This window comes from Protomyctophum bolini, assembly GCF_963924005.1.
Source record: "Protomyctophum bolini genome assembly, chromosome: 10".
Taxonomy (NCBI): domain Eukaryota; kingdom Metazoa; phylum Chordata; class Actinopteri; order Myctophiformes; family Myctophidae; genus Protomyctophum; species Protomyctophum bolini.
The window spans coordinates 17,902,856-17,930,112 of NC_137871.1; the positions used below are offsets into that span (position 1 = coordinate 17,902,856).

Sequence of the window (27,257 nt, forward strand, 5' to 3'; positions counted from 1 at the left end):
ATAACTAATAACTATATTTTTGTATATGCTACACATTAGCCTATTATGTTCTAAGTTTTGTAGATCAATATTTTAATCCAAATTAATATTCTGGTCTTGAGAGTGTGTATAGCTATATTTTTGTATACACTATATGTTCTATGTTTGTAGATCAATATTTTAATCCAAATTCATGTTCTGGTCTTGAGAGAATGTATAGCTATATTTTTGTACACACTACACATTAGCCTATAGATGTTCTAAATTTTGTAGATCTATATTCTAATCCAAATTCATGTTCTGGTCTTGAGAGAATGTATATTTTTGTACACATTTAGATACACCCACCCCACACCCCTTTAGCTCTTTGTGATATAAAAGCAGCACTTTTGTGATTTGTATTGTCTGGCTATATTGATCTTGTCAATAAATACACTGATAATTTGGTAAATTCTCATGTTCTTTTCATTTATTTACAATTAGTTCTGAACGTAAGAGTGTTTGTAGCAGGGAACCAATAGGCCTAAATTAATCGGAAAGCAGACAAACTGACACCGACTTAAAAGGTGGGTATTGTTACATTGTATGATGGCCCCTAGAGGTTATTCACATCACATGCACACTAAACGTCAGGTGACAACTTTGGTCATCATTTGATTTGACTGAATGAATCAATAAATACATAGCCTACATAAATATAATAGTCAGTGGCAAAAATATTGATAAAAATGTAGACCTACATGACAAGCCTGCATGTGATGCATGGGGATTTTTAGGCTACTGTACAGCCTACATGCATTATATGATTAATGTGTGTGTGTGTGTGTGTGTGTGTGTGTGTGTGTGTGTGCGCGCGTGCGTGCGTGCGTGTGTGTGTGTGTGTGTGTAATACTTACACACTACTACTACTACACACACACACATGCACACACACACACCCTACACAAAACATAAAAACAAAACAGGTAGGCACTGAAGCACATTACACTAGAAGGAAACAAACAGAAGCTATAGGATTTTATTTATTTTTTCAAAAACAATATTCTGCTTCAACCATCAGAAAAAGAAAAAAAAATGCATCACTGACAATATCTGTAATTCTTAGGCGCACACTGATCAATGTGGTCCAAAATGAGCATCCTTGATGTGCACTTGTGCAGACACATGATGTGTCTTGCAATGTTTGTGCAAGAGAAAGCTCAAACAATAAAAAGGCCATAATGAAAAAACTCTGATGGCTGCAAAATAATGGATAAAGGCCAATATTTGTTTATCCTTTACAAAGTAGTTAGGCCGGCCTATATGAAGTCTTGTCATGCATCAAATGCTCTATAAGAAAAATGCAGGCTATGATAACATATCTGTTCATTCTGTTGCATGATCATACAGTGTGGTGCACAGTGGTTTGCGTTGCTGTTGAATCCAATCAAGGACACTAATCGGACCAGACTCAAGACACCTGTGTGGCTGTGTGCACATTTAAACCTTAATGACACGCGCTGATACTTCAAACGTTCTTTAAAGCTTAAATTACTTCGGATTTAAGGACCTGCAACATTGTTGCAGTTTGGGTCTGTCTGACACAGTCACCCAGGTGGTGTCAATGTCATCAGAGGAAAGGTCGTGGCTTTAAGTGTGGCGTCGCAAACATCAGAATTACACGAATGAAAAAATGCACAGAGATAAAGACACACACACACACACACACACACACACACACACTCCTATCCTCCTGGTGGAGACCTGTGCCCAGAAGGGCACTTTTTCTAGTTAATTTCTGCATCTCTTAGGGCCCATTTAACCATATAATGCATTTGGATGACAAAAATGTCATCTATTTTCCAGCATAGGACCGTTGCACAGTGAAGTATAAACAAGGCTTTAGGATTTATAAGTCGTTTTTAGAATCCTCCTCCTCAGATTTCCCACTATAGGCTGAGGAAGAAATGCCACTTGACAGTTTTCAAATCAGCCTCAGAAAACATCAGGTAAGGTAAGTGATCTTAGTGATGACACCCATTGATTGCAGAAATCTGCACGGCGTAGCACCTGGTAATTATAAAAGCCTAACTTAATGCTGCTGCACTTTAATATAATGAATATTACGCATATTGACAGTAACATCCAACATCCTGACTTCTGAGACTGCATTTAGCAGTTTAGATCTGCAGCAGCTCCATCATCCGTACAGAATACATAGACAAAGACAGACAACAACTCACTTTGTTTTATGTTTTAGACGCTCTGGCGTGAGATGGAAATGTCTTTTGATGGTGTGTGGCACCCTCTAGTGGCTGCCCTACGGGTTCTTAGCAAAGCTTCTGGTTGATTTAATGCATACAAATCAGGACCTAGACCAGTCAAGAGTTTGGACACACCTTCCATTCAATGGTTAATAATTAATTTTCCAATGTGATCAATGTTTGTTTTTGTCTTTTTTCTCTATTAGGGTCTAGAATAGATTATTAGCCTACTGAACACATTGAAGCAAGTACACATAATTATTTAGTCTAAACAAAAGAATGTTAAACAAACCAGAATATGATAATAATTGTATTAAAATACAGTGATAAACATTTAATTTCTCAAGATTAACCATAATTTAATCCCACTGCCCAGCCCACATCCCTACTACACTCCTTTATCAGCAAAAAATAAAAAATAAAAAAAAGTAAGCCAGACAGTTACTGCAAAATACATTTATTAGTTACAATGTTAATACAGTGCTACTAGTATTCCTAGTAGTAATAATATGCTATTTCATCACAGCTACGTATGTGCACTATAAAAGCACAGTTTACATCCCATAATATAGTTCTGTAGACACAGCTAAATGCTCTATGCACGCTAGTGTGAAGGTTCTTTAATTAAAAAACAAACAAACAGTGGTTCTCAAATATTTTCATGTCAAGGACACCCACATTATTAATGTATTTGGCTATGGACCCCCATCTGAAACTATTTTGTGCCAGGGAGTCAGGGACACCCATAACACAAGATTTTGTGTTGGTTCACAAATATTCAAAAATGTCCACATTATGTTCCCAAATATTTCAAATGTTATACATTTAAAAATAATAGTAATAGCGCGTAGATTGGCTATTTTAGACAAAGTGATTTGAGTGCTACATTAACTAATTTAGCCGAGGACCCCACACCCCTGGGGGTCCCCGGGGCCAGCTTTGAGAACCACCGTTTTAAAACAATACTCATTGAGACAAATCTTCACGTTTTGTTCCAGTTTACTGTTTTCGTCCACCCAAATCCTATCAAGATTTTAATTGATCAACCTCATCGATCGCCTATCAATATCCCGCAGTCTCAACATTGTATCTTTGAACCACTTGAGCCCCAGCATATCTATTCTGGGGTGAACTTTTGCCAAAAATAGCAGACCGGCTATGTGATGTAGATCGGCTATTGTTGGCGAAGAGATTTGGTGAGGAAGAAAGCGGTCTAAGTACAGTTGTAAATCCAGTTCTCTAGACTAGAAGGTTTCAGTGGTGAGGATTATAGAGATGGACATGGAGTCATCAAAACTTCGAAAGGTTTTAATGGTTTTCATGACAAGGACCCCTAAATTCATACATAGTCGTCCACGGACACACACCTGAAAATATTTGGTGCCAAGGTCCCCCTTAAGAGGAGACGTCTTAGTTGTTAAGGGGTGCTAGCCCCTCCTCTGTCTAGCTTTGAGGGTTTGTTTAAACACTAACATTGTCCATAGAAGACAAAAGTGAGGACGCAAGTTGTAATTGGCTGGAAATGAGATGATGTATGATGATAAGAGCGCTCCTCACTTCACACAGGTGTGTTTTTTGGATTAGATTAAAGCTCTACTATGTAACTTCGTTTAGTGAATACAATGTTATTTTGTCCGATATGTTGCAGAGGTAGGACACAGACAATGTTTTGCAAGTACAAGTAGTTTCAACTTATCTCAAGTCAAGAGAGGGCTCAAGTCAAGTTAAGTCACGAGTCATAGGCGTTGCAGTCCAAGTCGAGTCAAAGTATTTTTTTAATTTGACCAAGTAAGTCTAATCTAATCAAATCACTTGTGTGTATCAAATGGGGGTCTGTGGACTAATGCACGCATATCAAACTGGGGTCCTTGAAATTAAAGCGGTTGAGAATAAGAGAGAGGGTCGGGTTCACAGGCTCATAGGTATGAAAGTAGTCAGCTCTGACGCTTCCACCAGTTATGAAACAACATTACAGTTATAAAACATATCCTTTGGGAGGTCTGCTGTACTTTACGTCAGCAGTCCCAACCTATTCTGCATCAAAATCTCAAGTGTTTGCGGCCCACTAAACACGCATGTTGTAATGATCAATCAATCGATTGGTTGGGAACAACAAAAACAACAAGAGGTTGGGAACCACTGCTGTTAAGTAGACCTGGAAGGTACACAGACTGGAGACAACATTTAATACTTACACACTACTACTACTCCACAAATGTCATTTTCACTTGCAATTAAAACTGTACAGTTAATAAACATATTAGGTTTAGAGACTTTGCAGACAGTTCATGTAATGTTCTGTCTGTAATTGCAGAAGAGCGCATAAAACAATATGCCAGACCAAGCCAAACGTACAGTCTGTCAGTTTGTTGTACTCAAGTAGAAAATAGAGAAAGAGAAAAATACTTTTGGTATGGAAAGTTAAGTATCAAACAATACACAAATACTGATTGTAACAGCTAATGTGGATAAAATACATCAAAGCACATGTATGCTGAGAGAACAGTAATGATACGGACCTGTGTAGACAACACTGAATATCGTAAATATTAATATATATATAGTATATACTGTAATCATGTACACATGCAAGCCTATTGATGGCACATCTGCACTCTACATTTTGACTTTTATGTGTAAACAACTTACAGCAGTGTTGGACAGTAACTAAGTACATTTACTTGAGTACTGTACTTAAATAAATTCTTTGAGTAAATGCACTTTTTTGAGTAGCTATTTGTTTTATGTTTGGAAACTTATGACTATACTTATATGCCTATACTTATGGCGACTACATTTCAACAACAAATATTGTACTTTTGACTCCACTACATGTCTAGTTATGGACCCAAACCTAAAAAATACATTGTGAATTAACCACTTATAGGCACTAAAAAGGTGAAAATAGCCGATCTACACACTCACCACGCATCGTGAACTTTACTAAAACAAATTCCTTAGAGAAAGCGGGTGCATCTACCTTGACATAGTAAGTGACCCCCCTCCCCTAACGCAGGCTGGTTAATTAGTTAATTAAGTGTCATGATTGAACTCTGTGCTTATTACTGTACGTGAGAGAATGTTACAAATAAGTGCTTTCCCAGCTAATAACATTATAATACAAGCATAGTATATAAAAAGAAAATCTCTCCATTCAGTAAAATGCTGAACCTTTGAAAGGATAATGCAGATTTCAAATGTGGTATGCTAACTATTAACCCACCTAAAAGGAAAAGGAAAACAAAAACAGGCTTATAAGGACAAAATAAATGAACCCGGAAAAGACAAATTCAATCACAACAAACCACCTTAGAAGAAAGCTTTTCCACGTCATTTGTCCAGTGTGTTACCTGTCTGATTACATCACTGTCTGATGTGATGTCATCACTGTCCAGTGTGTTACCTGTCTGATTACATCACTGACTGATGTGATGTCATCACTGTCCAGTGTGTTACCTGTCTGATTACATCACTGTCCGATGTGATGTCATCACTGTCCAGTGTGATACCTGTTTTTGTGTAACCTGGCATCATCAGGCTCTCTACACGGGCGGGAGCCTGGTTTTCATTCAGAACTGGCTGTCCTGTGTGTGTTCTAGAAAGTGGTTCTGGTTGCTGCCACCTCGTTTTTAATCCTCCACCTGATTGCCGAATGGATTCGTCTAATCTCGCGAGTCGCACTACTAGTTGGAATAAAACATGGGCTGCTATACCAAACGATTACTATATAGTACTATACCATTATTAAACGAAACGATTATACTGATTATGACGCCAGATCTGGCTGAGGAGAATCATTCAGGGAGGAGCACAGGCACATCACTCGCTTGGTTATCTGCTCTAGAACAGACTTGTGTTTGTAAACATCACTACTGTCCGGTGTGATGTCATTACTGTCCGGTATGATGTCATCACCGCCCACGTGTCCTACACACTGGACCACCTCGTTACATCTTCATGATGACCACTGGTCCAGAATACTGACGCGCCCATTTTGCTAGAGAATGGCCAACTGTGTCTATGACTATAGTGTATGTGAGGGGGTTAGTAAACAGTCAAATAGCACTGTGTGTCCACTAGGTGGCCTCTTTATGGCTCTTTTCCACTACGAAGGGTTAACCCAGGTCAGAACCTTCCGGAACCTGTGACGTTCTGTAGAAGAAAAAAAAAAGAAAGCGGAAAAGGCTGATCTACAAGCTCACTTTACATCGTGTTGTGACATGTTTTCAGCTTGTAGATCGCTGGTATAAGTATAAGTTCAGAGTTCTGGGTTCCCAGAACTCAAGGTTAGTACCACCTCCTGAGCAGGGCCAAAATTAGGTTCTGAGAACCATATCTGAAACCCAGCCGTAGCGTCAGGTCAGGGAAACACATCCTGAATCCGTGGAATAAGTTGCTCAACACGGTTCACTTAGTTCTTGTAGTCGGAAAAAAAAACCTCGAGTCTCAGGGTGAATCCCAGGCTCCTTTAACACTGGCTGGTCTTTTCTGGGCAGGTGAATCGGTCCTGGACTGCACCACCCTGCTTCTCCCTGCTGGGGTCACTCTTTTCCTTGGTGGTGCTTTTCTTGCTTTTCTTGACGGGATTCTGCAGGTGGCGCTGTCGTTCCACGCTGTGCCACATGCCGTATCCGAAATAGATCAGGAAGCCTGATGGATGAGAGAACTGTTACTATACCATCAATATCTAAGACAATTGAAACTGAACATTTAACCGCTATAACAGTGTCTGTTATAACAAAGTCAAGGCCACAGTCAAGGTTTTTTAGCACAGTGGTTCTCAAATATATTCACGCCAAAGAAAGGACCCCCGGTAGCGATGGTATGCAACATAGGTCATCATGAGCGGGGTTAGAACCGACCATTGCCAGTCCACTCACCCACTGCCATCCACACAGAGAAGCGTATCCAGGTGTCTCCACTGAGTTGCACCATCAGGTAAATGTTGACAAAGATACTCAGGATGGGCAGGTACGGTAGGAGGGGAACCTGTGGGTGGATGTTTGGAAAAAGATATTATGATTACATCAACGATGACAATATAAATATCAAGATATTAGCACTAGAAGAGCACCTCCAACAACTGTGATTGTGTTATCTAGATTGTATTAACAATATTCTACCATAGAGTTGTGTTTTTTATATTGTATTAACATAGTCTACAGAGATTCGTTAAAATATCTACTAGATAAGTGCATCCCTATGATTGAAGGTCTCTGTCAAGGAGGGTGGCCTACTGGTCTACCCAAGACTGGCAGACTATGCAAGTCAGTGATAGCCAATTGGAATGTAAAATGGAATATCTGACTGATACATCTAGATCACAGATTCCAGAAGGTTTGGGCAAAATGGAGTATTAGCAAAAAGTATGTTTTAAAGAAAATGAAAAATAGCTCAAGCAGAAATGGACGTGGCATATGGGAGTTGTGTCACGAAAGCAATCCAGGTGTCTTTTTTCTTAATCATACGACCAAGAGTTACAGGCCAAAATGTAAATCGGCCTGTTAGGCCAGTGAGGCTGATTTTAATCATTTATGGCAGAGGTTAATTCTTCCTTGGCCTACTGGGACCGTGGTGACAACAGTACCAGAGATTAGCTGTTCACAGACACACTGACACACACATGGGCGGACTGACAGGAGCGAAAACATTTCCGGCCATGGCAGAGACGGAGACAAAAACCTGTGTTGCATCGTGACACGTATTAGGTTTTTGTCTCTGTTTAAGCTTTGAGCGCCTATTTTCACTAGTTTGAAGATAAACTAAAGTTGTCCTTTAATGAATAAACCGAAGAGCATCATATTACACATTGAGACAGTAGCAGTACAGGAAGCCAGTACGCACCATGAAGGAGACCTTCTTGCTGGTCTGAGGCTGCCTGCAGATGAGGGCAATACAGCCGCAGAAGATGATCACACACACCGCCAACGCTGCCAGGATCCACACCTCCAGACCCAGGATACAGTAAGGATAGTATGTGGTCAGATAACTGATCACACACACCGCTGTCACTGTGGAAGGTTACAATACATAATACAGTATGTTACATCAAAGGACATGTTTGTATTTTGTAGATTGGCTATTTTAGCTATGTCGTATCTAGGAATCAATAATTCTATGCAATAACCCATGTTCTTGTGCAAATGTACAGTTTACAAATGTAAACTGTTGTATTCTGTCTGTCTTAATTATCTGCAGTCACTCTGTCTACAAGGCCTGCCTTTGTCATTCAAAATCAGGGTGTCGAGATGGTTTGTTTACAGTTTACTATAAAATACACGACAGCTATTTCTCAACCTTTTCTGGATCATTCAGGGTCCACTTGAAAATCTTTTTGGCTGCCGTGTTAAGTGGCCAGATGCAATGGCATGCACATAGAGCACCCCTGCCCTTTTCCCTCTGGTGACATTGATACATTTTGATAAAAAGCGTCTAATATATTATTTAGGCCCCAACATCTATAAATCTCACACTATTAAGGTAACCAGCCGGTTCCACGCGCTGCACAAGGTGCCCTTTTTTCACCTGAGCACCTGCCCCTCTAAATCTGTGCACGCCACTGGCCAGATGGATGCCTGGGCATGTTTATCTTAATGATCGATTAATCCATTGTGTTCCTTCTTAGATCAATGGAAATAATGCAGCATCACAAAGAAAACTGCTTTGGTCAAGGTTTAAAATAAATAATACAGTCTCTTATTATATTTCTTATATTAATGTTATATTATCGATAAATCTTTGTATTTTGCCAATTATTTGAGGGCCCACTTGCAATACTCTCGTGGCCCACAGGTTGAGAACCACTGGTGTAGAGTGAAAAAGGGGGCCTAGTATAGAGACCTGGGGGAGTCAATTAAGTATAATAGTATTTCAACGGTTAACTACTAAAGCCCAGAATCCCTATTGTGGGGAAAGCTTTCATGAAAAATAGCAGATCGACAAGCTCACAATGTGTTGCGTTGCAAACTTGTGACGCATATAGAGTTGGGAACCTTTAGGATTCTAACGATTCTGGTTCCTTAACAATGTCCTCTTAACGGTTCCCTAAACGATTCCTATAGGGGGTTCCAATGGCCCCTTACAGGTATGTAACTGAGAGAGTACATTTGTACATTCTCAGAGAGAAAATAAGATGTTTGAGAACCACTGGTATAGTAATTGTATAGCAGACGTCCACATACCGGCTCTGACATTGTGATGAAAAAGGGTTCTAGAAACGGTTCAAAATACAATGGAACCGATTCTGGTTCTTCAATCTCAGAACCAGGTCTGAAATAAATCCGGTTCCAGGTCCCAACCCTAATTGTGAGCTTGCCAATGGGCTATATGTGACAAAAGCTTTCCCCACAATAACAGAAAACTGAAAGGAGCCCTGAGGGACTCTAGCAGGGTTTATTTCTGTGGTTAAGGATGCTAGGAGATGATTGGTGTTGCGCACCTAGCACGCAGACGAGGTAGTTGACCAGTGAGGAGGAGTGTTCTGACGGCGTGAGAGGCGGGTTGAGGATGGACTGTAGGGCGGAGCCTCCGTCCTTCATCATATTGAGGTGCGACTCGGACTCGGTCAGGTCCGACTCGCCCACACCAGACGCCAGGAAGTCCTTCTCTCCGTTGCAGCTCGGCTTCTCTGCCCAATCGGGCTGATACCTGGAGGTTCATAATGTACACACTAAATTACTGTATATTCTTAGCGGTTATTTTATCGACTACTTTTTGGATAAATTGTTTAAAATATATATATATATATTAAGGAATCAACGGGAAGAAAAGTATTTTATAATCAACTAAATTAGTTATTTTGATTAACCACTATTTAAGCCCTATTTAATAATTCGTTGCACAACCCTTTTTTTTATTCTGATTGAGCTGTCATTCTGGATTCTGAATAAGTGGAATAATAGAGTCCATGTGAAAGCAGTCACACAGAGAGGTGCTGTTGAGCAGAGGTTAAACTGGGTCAGCTCATAAACATGTCAACAGGAACCTAAGCGGTGGTGCAGTTGGCTGTGGTCAGCAGTCAGAACAGACATGTGGGTCTATTTAGGTGGAGTAAATACAGGCATTAGTGCTGTGGAAAGCACCTCAGCCTTCGTACAAAGACAGCATTGAGCACCGTTACGTCACAAACATGATGCAATAGATAGAGCAACGCAATAAACTCATTGGTCCTCATTCACAACAGCATTTACGCTCATAACGTGACATTACGTGAGCGGACAGGCATTTACGAGGATTTCCACATTACGTTGGAATTCATGGCCATCTCCGTGAACTTGACGGTGACGTTGGTTGGTCGGAAACTAGAAGGCTTTAGTCTTCATGCTGAATCAATAAAATGTTCCCAAATCTCAGATAAAATATGTAGGCATGTGTCCCCAACATTGGTCAGCACATAAAAGCACAAGTATCACTTGTATGCCTATATGCATGCATTCTAGAGGCAAGTTGGCCTAGAGTCCCTGTGAGGAGCCCTGTGATCCCAGCCCGACAGAGAGATAACACTCACATTTGCATTCTACAACTTCTAGTATTGACATTTGCAATGATTGTATTATATTATAATGCATAAAACACAATCAGTATTTGAAAATGGCTTGGTGACAATATGCACTGTTGTACTAATGTTCTGTTCTTTATTTATTTCCTGAAATGGCAACATATGGGGCAGGGGGTGGAGTCAGCTCTGATGCAGAGGACCATACCAACATACTTGATTGAGAAGGGGGGAATTGGGAATTGTTTAGGGATTCCAGCTATGGATTCCAGTTGGCTCTAATTGCTGTCCACCCCTTTGTGTATTTATTGGTTTGGTCCACCACTATATAAGTCTCCCTCATGTGTCATTTGACTAGGTCTGTTGGTTGAGTTCATTTCCTGTTTGGTTCCACATTATTTTCATTTACTACAGTAGGCTATATAAAAAAATAGAAGACCACATTAGCCTATAGGCTACTGAATGGCATCAGCGTGTTTGAAAGCCTCCATTTGTGTCATGCTATTCATTTATAATAATATATACATGGATGCCAGAACAGAATAGTTTAACTCTTACCATTTTGTAAGGAAAACAGCTGCGCAAATTGAGCCGCTAGGGATAGGCCTGCAGGCCCACCTCAATTAAACTCACTGGATTATAATTTCTTCAGACAAGAGGATCCCAGGCCTACGAGGTAGGCCTATAATTATTCACTTATGAATGTATACTGTTCTCTTTATCGCAAACCGACAGTGTCTTGAGGGCCCATGCCCCCCTCCCTCTCTCTCTCTCTCTCTCTCTCTCTCTCTCTCTCTCTCTCTCTCAAAAGACGACTTCCCCGCATCGATCAATGCAGGCTGCATTGACATATATCCGATATTTTTATATTTTTATAAAAAATATCGGATATATGTTTTACCTCTGCAAAGGTGTGCGTGAGCACCCGCCTTGGTCCCGAACTTAAATAAATAAATGGCCAAGCTGCATTTTATAATGATATTGCTGCAGCGGAGCACGCAACGTTGTAAGCTTGGAAATCTTTTAATTTCCTTTGGTGTCCTTTGATGGATTGATGTCAGTTTGTACATATATAGTAGCCTACAGTGGTAGGTCTACGAGTGTTGCAAAAACGATATAACATAAAAGCCCTAACTTACGAGGGCTTGTTTGTGGTCCTGCTCCTGTGTAGAATTATCAAATTAATAGAGTGCGGGCTATATTCATATACATACATACATAATACAGCAGTGACCGCGGCTGTGATTTCTTTCTTTTCCTTCCATCATTTTTATTGTAATTTGTGAAGCCGCTAGTTACTGGAAAATATAATTATTTTGTTGTTCCACCGTCAGGGACCTCCATTTAGTTTGAGCTGCAAAGCCTTGTTTCTTTTTTTCCCTTTTTTTGACAGATGGATCTCAGACAAATCTCAGATCTCAGTCTGCTGAGTCATGCTTGAAGCCTTTTATGGTGTGACATGGGGCGTGGATCAATGCAAATGAGGTTGTCGGGTGATTTTCCGATCACTTGGCACCTGCTCGCATTCATTATGACATACACCTGCGTACCTATGGTACACACCACTCCGTAGCTTCATCGTTCGGATGAATACGATATCATTACGCATTACGCAACACTGTGGCGTATTTCTCCTTTGTGAATAAGGACCTTGTGTCAATTCAGAAGCTCCTTCACTTCTTTTTTGACCTGTATAATTTAATCTGTTTAAAATGATGCAGTCATCCAAAGACCGGTGTCTAGGGTCTTCAGGCCAAGGACCCCTTAGCCGAGAGAAAGAGAAAGCAGGGACCTGCACTACATATTTTCTAATATTGTGTTGCATATTCTTTTTGAGGGCCACAGTCTATAGAATGAGCACACACACACACACAGTCTACATTGACCCACCTGAGAATGAGCACACACACAGCTACCAAGGAGTAGGCCAGCAGTGTTCCAATAGACATCATGTCCACCAGGGCTTTCAGGTCAAACAGGAAAGCCATAATAGCTGTAAGCAAGGAGGGAGAAAATACAACGTTTAGCACACAACATCATTTAAAAAAATCATTATTACAAGCATCAACACATTAAGGTCGCTGTCAGGGGAAAACCTTGTACGTCCAAAACTGTCACTTTCCAGGAAATGTAAAAATAAGTTATTAAAGTTGTTAATTCTTTTCTTTAGCTTTTAATTGGTTCAATATTTATAAAAACCCACAGACGCACTTAACCACTTTAAACCTGGTGTGGCTATTTTGGGCATGTCATTATGGGCAAAGATTATCCAAAGGTTTCTCTTTCAACTCTTTCAAAGTAGTGGAAATGGCCGATGGACATGTTTTGAGCTTGTAAGATTGGCTATTTTCTCTACATTTATGTTACACTGTATATATATATGGCCTTAATTCATGAAAAACAAAAACATAAAAGATTAAATATGGAGGTAAATGGTTTCTTCCAGACAGCAACGATATGGTAGACAATGCAAATATTTTAGACGACGAGTCTGTGTTAAACCACATCACATAATTTCACAAATAACAGGCAATAGAATATAACATGAAATATATCATTTCATCTCACATATATGATGACACAACAATTATGATCAGAATTACCTTTTTTATTGATTATTGGTGTATCCACTGAAGTAGTGCCCATTCAAACGCAATGGATTATTTTTCATTTGTATTATTAAATCATGATTAAGCTGGTGACAGATTATGAATCTTCTTGGTTAATGTGTGTTGTTTTCTTTATATAGTCACCGTCGGGTGGAATTTGGAAACCTTGTGTCTTCACATTTCAAATGGAATTTTGTGGTTTTGTGGAAAATAACCAATCTACAAGCTCACAACGCGTTGCATCATGGCACGTTGTAAGCTTGTAGCTTGCAGATGTCAGTGGGTTTAAAACCAATAAACACGTTCTTTCTTTCCATTTCTTGGAAAGTAACGGTTTTGGATATACAAGATTTCTGCCCCGCATTGTCGATGTGTAAACCATGTTACATTGAGGTTACACTATGTCAGTGGATACACCGCGCACCAGGTGCACATTAGATTGCATACAGACAGACATGTTGTAACTCGTTATATAGTCAACAACACACAAGAAAAACATTCCCAGAGTGTGATTATGAAAACTGTGTTTTCTATATCAACACCTGACAACCAGCACGCTTCAAACACTCACACCAGTCCTGTGTCCACTGGTGTAACAACCCTGTGGAGAGACCTCTCTAGTCCGGAGTCTTTCATCTCTTGGGACCCAAAAGGTACATTTTACTGTCTCTATCCGGGACCCAAACTTACAGAAATACCCAATTATTTAACCACTGATGCCCTAATTAAAATAAAATAACATAGTGGAGGGGAAATATGTATATGTGATCTACTGTATTTAGTAGGACGCACGCACGCACGCACGCACGCACGCACGCACGCACGCACGCACGCACGCACGCACGCACGCACGCACACACACACACACACACACACACACACACACACACACACACACACACACACACACACACACACACACACACACACACACACACACACACACACACACACACACACACACACACACACACACTGTCCAGGCTGTGTTCCTCCTGTTGTTAGCATCTGCTAACATCAAAGTGTGTATCTGACCGCAGCCTCTCCGGACCGGATGCCCTCAACACAGTGGGCACAGCATGACCACATGATCCCACTAGCAAATGTTTCATCTTAGAGCTGGAGCGCAGAAACCTCTTATGTCCATATTCTAACTTTTTGTGTTTGTTTATAAATGAATGCTCTAGTCTACTTGATCATACTACGGTGTCACAGGATAAAGTAATTAAAAGTAGCAGATCTATAAACTCAAAACATAGCACGAAGCAACATGTATTGAGATTGTCAATCTGCTACATTTGCTATTTTTGAATTTGAATCCTGAAAAGTAAAAGTATTGGACATACTGTACAAGGTTTCCACCCGAGAGAGATATGTTTTTCATTGTAATACCATGTAGCTTATATGTTTTTATCTTCAAAGGGCTACAGTATACAGCTCATTCCTCTTCACATAATATTGTCAGATAGTTCCTGATGTTAAAGGTGCTGAAAGTAATATGTTAAAAATAAGTCTTAAATAGCTCTTCATTCCCTTACTTAGTTAGTAATCATTGCCACTTCTCTGTATGTAAATATAGATACAGTTTCAGACATGTGTGACATGTGTGTATGATGAACTATATTAATAAAAAATACAGAGATATGAGGTTTCTGCCCGATTGGGACAATTATGTAAAACAGACTTGATATCGGCGGCTTTGATTACAAGTTGTGTTGGAAACACTGTCACCAGGTTTGTCATGCAGGCACGTTCAGAGTCACACAACACCCGCCACCACAATGAGAAAAACACAGATGAAAGACAAAACCCAGGAGAATTAGAGACATAACCCTAGTACTGTACGACCAGCTGTCACACGTAGCTCTTTTCGACTACGGGCGGTTAACGCGGAACCTTCCAAGAACCTGAAACGTCCCCGGAAACCGTGAAGTTCTGCGAGGGATTTTTGTTTACGTCTCAATTATAACCACAACCAGGTGGAATAGGTCATAATAAATGATGTCGCGACTAGAGATGTTCGGATACCAATGTGTAACAAAAACATCTAGGAATAAATACAAATTCCATTAATAATTGTAAAAGTGCAGCCACAATTTAGTACAATAATGTCAACTGTACTGTGTACGAGTATAAAACAGTAGTGTAACATCAACGGAAGTTAAACACAAAATAATTGATTACTGTAGCTAACTTAAATATCATCATGTGATAAATTGTGGTATCAGAACGGCATAGAGTGGCATATACTCGCCGATACCGATAACAGCATCTTAGGCAGCATTGGCAGCCTTTCCGATACTGCCGTCAGCATCTGAGCAGGGCCCAAATTAGGTTCCGAGTACATAATTTGAAACAGAGCCGTATAGCCTGTGGAAACAAACCCAGAACCTGTGGAATGTGTTCCACGGCACGGTTCACTATAGTTCTTGTAGTCGAAAAGAGCATTTTGTTTGTGGAGTCCTGGCCTCGGTGCATGGGTTCTTACCCGCTGTGGTGCCAGCCACCATGGTGGCTGCCACGGGCGACTGCCGCTTACTCACTTTGGACATAAAAGTGAACACAATGCCATCTCTGGCCATGGCAAAGAGAATGCGGGGCAGAGGGAACATGGAGCCCAACAGGCTGGTGAAGAAGATGCAGGTTCAGCGTTAAAATAAATAAATAAAATACACTTCATGCCTAATTAATGCTCTGTCTCATGACAGCATCGCGTATGCTGAAAATAGCAGATCTGCAAGCTGACAACGTGTCATGCATGTTACAGTTGTCAGCTTGTAGGTCTGCTATTTTCAGCATGCGACACCGACATGCGACAAAGTATGAATCGGGCTTTACACTGCATACCGACACAACTGTGAGAGAGCAAAGTACACAACATGTGACACATGAAATCCCTAAATTGACATAATAACCTCATAATTTTGACGGAATACGAAGATGGCTGTAGATCAAAACATGTCGATGGAATAGGAACAACAGTCAGTAGCTGAACCGCGGTTGGTTGCACGGTAGACTTGTATCTTTCACAGTTGATTGGTGGACAAAGACAGAGCAGCAGTGATGTGATTGGACGTGTATACCCCGCGTCTCTCACCTGCGACTACACCGGAGCTCATTGTAGCAATTAGTGGGGTCTTGGTCCTAGCATTGATTCGGGCTAAGCCATTGAAAAGAATCCCGTCCTGGGCCATAGCATAGATTACACGAGGCATGGGAAAAATGGAGCCCAGCAGACTGCATGAGACAGATACAGCAAACACATGCAGCACCCAGTTAGTCCAAAGCCCCCGAGGTACACAGTCACATCCGCACACACACACACACACACACACACACACACACACACACACACACACACACACACACACACACACACACACAGGTATAATCAAAGTCAAGAGTGTCTTTCTTTTCTGTAGGCTGAATTCCCTCATAAGACCAAATATCACGTTCTCAACATAATAGTATTTGTTTTAGAAACATAATAATATTCTATATTTGGTTCAGTTTATTCAATTATCTTGTCAATATGAAACCATGTATCTCCGAGAACTAACCCCAGACATAAACCTTCAGTTTACGTTTAAAGGGGAAAGAAAGAAAAAACAACATTTGAGCTTCCAGGTTTTCAGGTATCAACATATCGTTGCTGTCATGCAGAAACCTCTTCTATCCATATTTTAACTTTTTATGCTTTCCCCCCCTAAATGAATGCTCTACTTCATCATACAGCATTACACAGAAGTAGCAAAGATAGCGATCTACAAACATTTTTGGACATATTAGGTTTACACCCGACAGCAACAATATGCAGCAATAAGCAGCAGTATTTCACAACGGCCTACAAAATCATTGCAAATCCAGAGGGGAGATGTGTAATGTAAATATTAATACTATTAACCTGACCCCGGATCTGGCTGGTTAACTGATTACATTTTTGTGGTAAAACTGAATGAAACAGCAACCCTCCAGAGAAGAAAGACAGAATCACATCAAGCATGCTTTGAGACACTGCCAGCTTTGATTCTTTAAAGACATTCATCATCCTCGTATTTATCATTTTATCATCATTTATCAAGCCGAGCAGATGTCTCAAAACAAAGACACTGAATCATTGCACCCACTGCTTCATGCAAGAGAAAATCAATCCAATGTGGAGAGATACAACAATGATATTCACTCACTGGTAGCAGCTCCTTCACAATTATCACACATGCTTTAATATATTAATCTACTCATGTAAGACCCACAACCAATCCCATTGTCTCAATGCATTTTAATAACTTTCAACCAGGCGTCTTTATTTTGTGCATGCCATTATTATTATTGTTATTATTATTTATTGCAGATCCACAAGCTCACCGCATTGTGTTGTGAGCCTGTACATCTGCTATTTCCTGAAACAGTTTGTGAAAATGTTCGCCTATCGTGATTCGTGACTTGCCCAAAAATAGGGATGCCCTGTTGAAAGTGGTTCACCACTTAATGCCCCCCCCCCCCCACAGAATATGAACGCTAATAAGGTTTAAGTGGTTAGATAATTATGAGCATTAATTCGAATTGTGGCAAGCAAGGTGACACGCAGATCTAATAGAACATGTGGATAGTTTTTACCTGGTCGACAGGGCACACAGTGAGCCCACGGCCACCACGTACTTGGCGGGTGACCAGCCCACGTACTCGAAGGCCATGGGCAGCGGGCTCTTCTCGTCCAGCAGGTAGTAGGGCATCATGAGCGTGAGCGCCGCCGACACGCCAAAGTACGCCAGGAAACACACGGTCAGAGACACCACGATGCCGATGGGGATGGCCTTCTGCGGGTTCCTCACCTCTTCACCTGTTAACACCAAAGGTTATTAAAGTTTTAATTGTCGAAATGTCCAAAACCCTTCCATTTATTAATTACTATTATTTTGTATTATTTTTAAATAGTTAAAATAGCCCATGTACAAACTCACAACGCGTCACACAGCGACGTGTTGTGAGCTACTTTGCGGCTATTTTCAGTACTTCTGTGCGACATTATGATGAAGTAGGGCATTCATTTACGAAATATATACATTTTCTTCCCAAAAACGATACGTTTTATTTTGATTTCATTTTGACTTTTTGTTTTCAGTTTAGTTTTTGTTTGTTTCTAACATGGGTTTTCTAGTTTAGTTTAACTTTTTGTTTTTTAAGAAGGTTTAGATTAAATGTAGTTTTTAATGGTTTTAATAATAAACTCACATCTTCCTACCAGTGACATCATCGGTAGACAGGTTTGGTCATTTCAAACAAGCGACTTAAAAAAAAGTAACAATGGATCTATTTCAGCATGCTAACTTTCCCCCCCTCATAACATGATGTTATTGGTAGGCAGGTTTCTGAACGGTCCAGTGACACAACATAAATGGCGCCATCTTAAATCTTAAATGAGTATTAGTGAAGGACCAAATATTTGAATATAAAGTTGAAAATGCTCCTTTAATGGCATCTCATTGCAACCTGCAGAAACCCATGCATAACGCCACACCTGTGGTTGCGATGCAGTCGAATCCCACAAAGGCGTAGAAGCAGGTGGCGGCTCCGGCTAGCGTCCCGCTGAAGCCATACGGCATGAAGCCTCCTGCCCCGTAGTCACTCACGTTGGCTGTCGCAGACAGGTTCCTGGAACACCACAGTAGCAGTACCACAATATAAGTAACAGGCCTGCATTTAAGCTTTGACTTGAGTAAATGCAAAAAGGTATTGATATGACAATATCGTCGCTGTCAGGCAGAAACCTCCATATTTTAACTTTTGTGTTTTACTGTAAATTAGCACCCTACTTGATCATACTACAGCATCAAAAAGCATCAAAAGTAGCAGAGTTACTTTTGCTATTCTGAATTTTGAATACTGAAAAGTAACAGTTTTGGACATATGAGGTACCAAAGTAAAAGAACAAAAGGTTTTCCAAAATGTCTTTTTCGCCGATCTACAAGCTCACAGCGTGTCGCATTGCGATGCGAGTAACAGAAACGTGATTCAGCACTGTGCCACCCCCGACCTCGTCACCGATTGGCAGAGACATGCCCAGCCCTTGTGTCACTAGGCAAAAACATGTCGTTGTTGAAGTTGTACACTCACGAAAATGACCTTTCAGTTGGTCGTTAATAGGATAATTAACCAACTGGCCTGAAACTAACTGAATGAACACAGGAAACAGTCTAGAGTTGGTTGGTTCTTCCTGTTATGGCAGTGTGCTTAACAGTGATATTATCTCCCATCGCCTGGGGGAAGGTCTTGCAACTGTGAGCCAGCATCTTCTTGCTTCTATAAAAGAACAAAATAAAGTATAGCGGTGCCACTGGGAACCCATTACCTTTACCTTACATTAGTGGGAACCCATTACCTTTTGACTATGGTGGCATTAATCAGAGCCTCTTCTGATATTTCCCAGTTGAGCGGGTCTCCTTTGACAAAGCCGGAGATGATGACGAACAGGAGCACCAACACGTTGACGGCAGTGAACACTTTGTTCACCCAGGCGGACTCCTTCACTCCGAACGACAACAGTCCTGGAACAGGATGGGGACATTTTTACAGCGGGAAGTAACTTGGGATGCCCTCCAGTAGGGGTGGGACATGTCACACAACATGCACGTGACTGCAGCCAGGCTGATATTGAGAATCTGGAAGAGCTTGTGTAAATACAAATGACAATAACGCATTCCACTATCCCTAGACAAATGACCTTGTATAGAGGGACCTTTTCTGATAGCCAAGCTGGTTGTCAGTTTGACACGGGTGTCAAGGTTGTTCCTTTGTGTAGCTCCTATGTAAGTAAACATTCCCTTGCCAACTTTGGCTACACTGGCACCGGTGAAAAATGGAGTAAAACAATTCTTAAAAAGATATGTAGACCTTGCAAGATCTTATGTACCATGGTCAGCCTGTTCATGCATGGTAACTCTGTGTTATCTCTAAACTAAATTCATTTTTAAGAGCCTAGTGCCCAGGGACTACAGATGAAATTTAGCTTTGGCTAACTCTGGCCCATTTACATTGAGGTGAAAACTGACATGTTGATTAATGAGCTTTGTCCCTGTCAAATAAATTAAAATTAAAATAAAGCTCTAGGGCCCAACCCTAGTGTATCAACTGTATATCCTGAGCTGGTTTGAGGAGTTTGTTTATGCCTTCGAAACAAGATGTATACATGCAAAAAATCTAAATGGCATAAAATAAGGCTGTTGGCCTATTGACAGTGCTCAAGTTTGCTCGCCATATTTCAGCAGTTCAAGTTACTGCGGTAGTACTGGGCTGTGTGAATGGGTGTAACTGAGTAGCAAGCAGTGTGTTGTCAAAAAGGGGGACAAACAGCCTTTAAAAAGAAGTAGTGACACAACAAACCTAGCTTAGCCTTTAAAAACAAGACCCAGTAATGTGACACAACAAGCAAAGTATTTCAGGCCTTCATTAAGCACTTATCTCCAAACATTCTGCGTTCTCTATTGAATTACACCAGATGTGGCTCATATGAACACTGCTTGTTATGAAGAAATGCACTGATTCATATTTCCATGTTGATATGTATGTATGTGTACTACTTTATACTGTGTATAGTATAGTATATTGTGTACATACCTAATAAGTATACTGTACATACAGTAATTATATTTACAGTACTTGGCAAGGCAAGTTTATTTTTTATACAGTAGCCTACATTTCAACAACAAGGCAATTCAATGTGCTAGACTAGTCTCACATAGCCATACAATCAGAGATCACCTACTAAAGTTAATGTATGGGTCAGAAGTTAAAGAACAGTGGAGTAAACCGTGGTAACAAACTTATGGCCACTGCTCAAATGTTCCAAATGTTTCCTCCTTTTTTTCTTTTTCTATTTTTTGTGTAAAATATGGTTACATTGATTGTGATGCTATATTAACACATTTAGCTGGAAGCCTGTTAAGGACCCCTGGGGGTCCCTGGACCCCACATTGAGAACGTTGGTGGGCAGCGGTGGCCGAACGGTTTGCGGAGCGGTCTTGATACCGGAACATCGCCAGTTCGAATCCCCGGACCGGCACGTTAAAATTACCACCTTGAGCAAGGCATTGAACCCCTACCATGAAATGTTCTATGAGCAGGGTGTGGCTGTAAACAAGCATCTCGAGCTTAGTCCACTTCCCTGGGTAAACAAAGAACTTTGCTTTGCTTTGCGGTGATAAGAGTGATGGGTAGTTTGGATTAATTGTCTTACCAGAGAGAAGCAGGATGAGGCAGACGGCGAAGAAGTCAGGGTAAGACGCCAAACCAGGAGCGTTCATGGGGAAGTAGGTTTGACCGAACCTCTCGATGTGTCCTCCTATCAGCTCGTCAAACGTCCCACTCCAGGCCCTGGCCACCGAGGATGTCCCTGGGAGGCGAGAGGACACAAAAAGTGGAAACAAATGTTGGTATTTCGTAAGTAAATGTACAAAATACCAACTATAAATGACTGAATTGATTTAATCTATAGTATATTTATTATGGAGAGAATTACATTCAGCTTTAGAGGTCAAGTTGAAGTCTTCACAGATAACTGGTTTAGATGGATTACTCATGTCTCTACCTGATTTTGTTTAAATTCAGTTAAATCTGTTTAACCTGTAGAAGCAGATGCACCTGTTTGAGGTACTTATGTATTATGATCATCAATAGAGAAGAGAGGCAGATTTCTCCCCTTGTGTGTTTTGTACGTATATTGTCTTGTTTTGTTTTGTTTCTGTTGTACAGTATGTATTGTCAATTGTCGTTTTGTTTACATGTATGTTTGATTAAAATTCAATCAAAAGTAAATTTAAAAAAGAAAAACCTATACAGGTTGAAAGTGGTTATCTAGTCTCATTTAGCCAAATCAGAGATCTCCACTGTCTGTTGTTATCTGAATACAATGAATAAGCACAAACAAAATAAATAGCTTCACAGAACCAATGCAAAGACTTTAGATTGGCCCTTATAATTATGGCGTTCAAAGTCATACAATGAATTCATTTAGATATGTCAGTAGGCGGAGATCTCTGAGTGTCTGCCTACACACAACTCATCCCTGTAGTATGTCTTGAGAGTGAGAATACATTGTCATACAAATTCGCTGTCGCTGACTCACCGATCACGTAAGAGAGGATGAGGTTCCAGCCGGTGATGAAGGCCCAGATCTCCCCTACGGTCACGTAACTGTACAGGTAGGCGGAGCCGGTCTTTGGCACACGGGCACCGAACTCGGCGTAACACAGGCCCGCCATGACGGACGCCAGGGCCGCGATGAGGAATGAGATGACGATGCTGGGGCCCGAGTTGCCCTTGGCCACCTGTTACATAGAAAGAAAATGTACATTTCCATTTAGGGTGAAGGAATTAGAAGGACATCAGAGCATAAAAAGCAAGCAGGCAACGTCTTAGCGGACAGCCTAACAAGGCCTCAGGGCCAATTCATGCTTTTGAGCAAGCGTCAACCGACACGTCTCTCAACGTCCTCAGATTTGAGCATTCACACTGTCTGCGACTCGCCTACGCAACAGTGTTGCCACAAAATATAGACAAACCAATTAGAGTACATAACATTTTATGAAGATTTCTGCAATCTTTCATTTCTCCAGAGGTGCGCACCCACCTTTGCTATGCAACACGTCGGTCAACACTTTTCGCTCCAAACATAAATTGGACTTCAGCCTTCACCTTCTGTGTCCTCTCCTCTGTTCCTATCCCCTGGCCTATACATGTCTGTCACAGTACCCCTTTTTCTCTCCACAATTTAGTTATGCCAATATATTCCATGTGCCAGTGAGGAGCCCCCATTGGGAGAACGTAGAAGAGCCTCCAACCTAACACTCGTCTGAGAATGTACGTACAGTGTCTAATATCACCCTCCCCGCCCGCTTCCCTCCCCAGTATACCGTGGTGGATTTGAACCCCCAGACTCTGCGGTGGTGGACAGCTACTTTACCATGGCACGCGCCCACCACCTAGTCACAGCGCCTTTTTATAAGGCCTCAAGTAAATAAAAGATTATACAAATTGTGTTTGCCATGATGACACACCTCTCCAGCCAGCACGTAGACCCCGGCGCCCAGCGTGCTGCCCACGCCCAGGGCGATGAGGTCCACGGTGCCCAGGCAGCGGCACAGCTTGGAATCCTCCAGGGAGTTCATGTCCACCACCTTCCTCCGCACCAGGGAGCGCCCGAACGACAGCAGCTGCCCCAACATGATGACCGCCCCTGAGTGAGACAGAGAGAGAGAGAGAGAGAGAGAGAGAGAGAGTTTTCAAAATGACTATTTCGGCCGCTGATTTATTCCCCCTTCTGAAAAGATTTGGTGCCAGGGACCCCAATAACAGAAGAGTTAGTTGTAAGGATGGCTCGTATGTATGGGCAAGGGGGGCTGAGCCCCCCCCTATCTTATGGAGTAAAGATGAGAAATTATTATTAAAATGTTTTAGAATAGATACTTTTATATTCTGGTATAATCTAAAGCAGCAACAGCATCAAATAGATACAAGAAAAACACAAAATAGGTCAAAATGGGCTGATTTTTTACAGCCCAAAATGCTTCCATTGGCTTTCATTGCGTTGAATGATTGACAGCTGCCAAGACACGCCTGCTTGGTTTACTTGCCATTGGGGCTAAAATCTCTCAGCCCTAATGCCCGCCTCAGACCGTGAGGTCATTGGCTATTGACCAATCACAGCACCTGCTCGTGTGTGGTTGTTTATGATGTGAAACTGAAAGAATGGCGGGTGCAAGTATTTTAAATGAAATAAGTTTATTATTTACTTTATAATCCGTTTTGTCCCGTGTCCGTGGAGGGGAAAATTAAGTTAAGAGACTGGGAGCATATCGTCCATTTTGGATCATATAACAAAAGGAAAGGATACGAAGAATACGTTTTGTGAGTTTGAAATTCTTGCTTGGGGCAGACAGCTGAGCTGACCGGTGACCGCACACCGGACCCACAGAAAGGTAGAGTGGTCTGCTTCATTCATTCATCTCACAAAGTTAAGAAACATAATCGCTGGTTTAATCACATTGAAAGTGGCTCGAGCACTCATTGAGTTGGGAAGAGAGAGAGAGAGAGAGAGAGAGAGAGAGAGAGGCTGTGTTAGTGTTGTTTCGGAGCCGTGTGCGTGCACACGAGCGTGCATGTGTGTGCCTTGCAAGTTGCTTGTTTCGAAACGGCACCGACGCGCGCGCATGTGTACTGTTATTATTAATGACAGTAGGCTGAGCAGCTATCTGTACATACAAATACAAACAATGTTCAGTGGAGTGTTTGTTGTGGGCATGCATTTCTGTTGTTGTGGAGCATTTGCTGTAACAAAGTATAGGCCTGTAGTAGTGTCATTGCTGTACTTTGATATCTGGAATATGATGCTATTGCTGCAGGTTGAACTAGTTGGGTAGCATAGTGTAATAGATTTTCTGAGTAGCACTGCATGGGTACTGGGTTGTTGTGGAATGTGATGCTGATGCTGTTGTTGCTGTAGAGTAGAGACCAGTATTCTGTGAACATGCTGTAGTATAGGGTGAACAATGGATAGCATGTTTTTGTATTGAGTTGTACTGTAAGCAAAACTGGAACAAAACAATCAAAACAAGACATCTGAATGTAATTCAATATTTAATATAAATGGGAATACATAAAACATCTTTCAACATGGCGTCCCTATTTTTGCCGTGTGACAGACGTAAAACAGAATTCCAACATAGAAAAATAGCAGATCAGCAAGAGCACGCTTACGATGCGTCACATGATGTGTACTTGTAGATCAGCTATTTTTGTGAAAAGGTTAATAAAAATTACACCTGTGTGAAGTGAGGGGCGCTCTTATCATCTTACAACATCGAGGAGGTGATTAGGTTAAGTAATGATGATGTAAAACGAACAGTGTCAAAAACAAACATTAAATGATCTTGTTAGGGGCAAGATGACGTAAACTTTCTCTTCATTGTCAATGGCGTTTTTAAAACAAACATTGAACTAAACACAGACATTAAACCTGTATATAGGAGGGGTTAGAGCCTCTCAAAAAAGGGCTTAAGTGGTTAACCCCCTGGAACCCCCCTCAAGGTCCACTGGGGGGACCTGGACCCCACTTTGAGAACCACTGAATAAGTAAAAAATAAATTACTGTAGCTGCATGTGGATGGTGTGTGTGTGGCATGTGTGTGTGTGTGTGTGTGTGTGTGTGTGTGTGTGTGTGTGTGTGTGTGTGTGTGTGTGTGTGTGTGTGTGTGTGTGCGCGTGTGCATGCCTGTTGGCGTGTGTGACTGCAGTGTCGCCAGGAAACAGTCACACAATCAATTCAATTTGGTCATGTTTACCTTGGTATCCATGTTTGAATCAGTGCCCCCCTCTCTTTTACCAATAAAAGACAACCTGGACTGTGAAGTCTTTTTTTTTTAATGCAAAGCTTGTTTTGGAATTACACTGTGGTGGTGCTTCAGAACTGGAATTGAGTGGTTTCTATTCTAAACCAACCCCCTGTAGAAGAAACAATTGCATAAACATAAAAAGGGGAGGTTATTGACAGTTGAACCTCATTAGCCCCATGCAAGTGTTGACATGAATGTGTGTGATGTTACCACACAGCCCAGAAACACACCATGCACTGTAGATGTAATGATATACATTAGACCACAGACCCCCATTTAATCATTGTTTTTGCTCTTTGGGACCCCCTGATCTACAATGCTCAGAGTTACAGACATGTAGGGGTGCACATTGGGACCCCTGGTGATAAACAGTGGTATAGTATCTTTGTGTGGGCTTACGATGCAGATCTAAACACTCAAAGGGCCGCATTCATAAAAGGGCCGTGTGTGAATGCAACAATATGACGCAGTAAGGCCGTCAACTCCCCTCACTAATTGGAACATTTTCACTTTTACTGCAGAGAAAAGTGCAACTTCAAAGGCTTATTTGTCTTGCTTTTGCTCCATGAATGTGAAACTGTCTTCGTGCATTAATGTGATGGTCAGGGGAACATGGTATGTCAAAATAATACAGTGTTTTCAAATTAATGCTTTGCAGTGTGCTTTTCAAGTGTTATTCTCTTTCAACTAATACTTTTTGCCTCTTCACTATTAAATCAGTATTGAGTACCGTCTAAAATTGCATTGATGTCCATTTAAGTGCGGCTTTTTTCAAACCAACAGAAAAAATGCAAATACGGTCTTGTATTTAGCAGCTCATTAACATAACAATGTGGGATTTATTGTGGCCCCTTTCAGAATACAGGACCCAGATCTATACATGCATTCCCTGGATACAGGAAAAAAAAGAGATTATTTCAACTACTACGACTACTGTAAAGGATGACTTTTTATGTGTCGTTATACTTTTACCAGCTCAATGGTTAAAATGAACCGTCCTTTCTGAATGCAATCTCTAATTAATTCCTCCCTATATTATGCATCAGTGACAATCATTCTCCATATACTCATCTGAAACAACATCATCAAATAAGCACATTCCTTCCATAATTACTTTCATTTTGTGTACAACACTCACTGCAGCAACTTTGTCAATCCACATGCATTGCTTATAGTTGCTCCATAAAGATGTGATAGACAATTGCAGGAGAATTTAAGTAAACCCACCTGGTTAGTTGATGTGACGGCTGCAAACTCTGACCCTTAGATGGGAAAACGTGTCAATAAATGAAAGAAAAATCCTTAATGCAGCTTTCAGCACACAGGTCCCAGCAGTCCCATGCAGGACATACAGTATGCTCAGTAAAGACACAATTTGGCACTAAAACTCTATTGGCAAACTGAACAGAACAATATTTCTCACTCCTCCCACATGTCCCGGACTCTCTCCATTGGCTCTGTCCGCCCTCCCCTGCCACTATGGACCTGGCTCCAGCCACCAGTCCTGCCCTGGTGGTGAAAAGTGGTGAAAAGTAAGTAAGTAACT

At 41.1% G+C, this 27,257-nt stretch overlaps 1 protein-coding gene across 2 annotated transcripts; it reads right to left on the minus strand.

Moving 5' to 3' along the window:
- Positions 1–2,786: 2,786 nt before the first annotated feature.
- On the minus strand, positions 2,787–27,078 carry slc7a2 (solute carrier family 7 member 2). 2 transcript variants are annotated; one of them, XM_080774776.1, is made up of 13 exons: positions 26,939–27,078; positions 23,378–23,556; positions 22,447–22,648; positions 21,559–21,714; positions 19,705–19,870; positions 18,844–18,977; positions 17,943–18,165; positions 15,814–15,950; positions 12,607–12,709; positions 9,661–9,869; positions 8,067–8,233; positions 7,103–7,211; positions 2,787–6,872 (listed from the first exon to the last, which is right to left on the minus strand). In XM_080774776.1, the coding sequence occupies exons 2-13, from the start codon at positions 23,543–23,545 to the stop codon at positions 6,691–6,693; spliced, it is 1,956 nt and encodes a 651-aa protein (XP_080630902.1). In that variant the 5' UTR covers positions 23,546–23,556; positions 26,939–27,078; the 3' UTR covers positions 2,787–6,690. The 2 variants fall into 2 exon arrangements, with proteins under 2 accessions (XP_080630902.1, XP_080630901.1); XM_080774775.1 differs by lacking the exon at positions 15,814–15,950 and adding an exon at positions 16,423–16,562.
- Between the last annotated feature and the right edge of the window lie 179 nt (positions 27,079–27,257).

Coding starts and splice junctions, on each gene's coding strand:
- slc7a2 (XM_080774775.1), bottom strand. CDS start 23,545: ATGTTGGGGCAGCTGCTGTCGTTCGGGCGCTCCCTGGTGCGGAGGAAG. Junction 22,649..23,377: donor TCTACGTGCTGGCTGGAGAG/GTGTGTCATCAT, acceptor TCTATGTAACAG/GTGGCCAAGGGCAACTCGGG. Junction 12,710..16,422: donor GAGCTCCGGTGTAGTCGCAG/GTGAGAGACGCG, acceptor CCTTGCTTACAG/CTATTATGGCTTTCCTGTTT.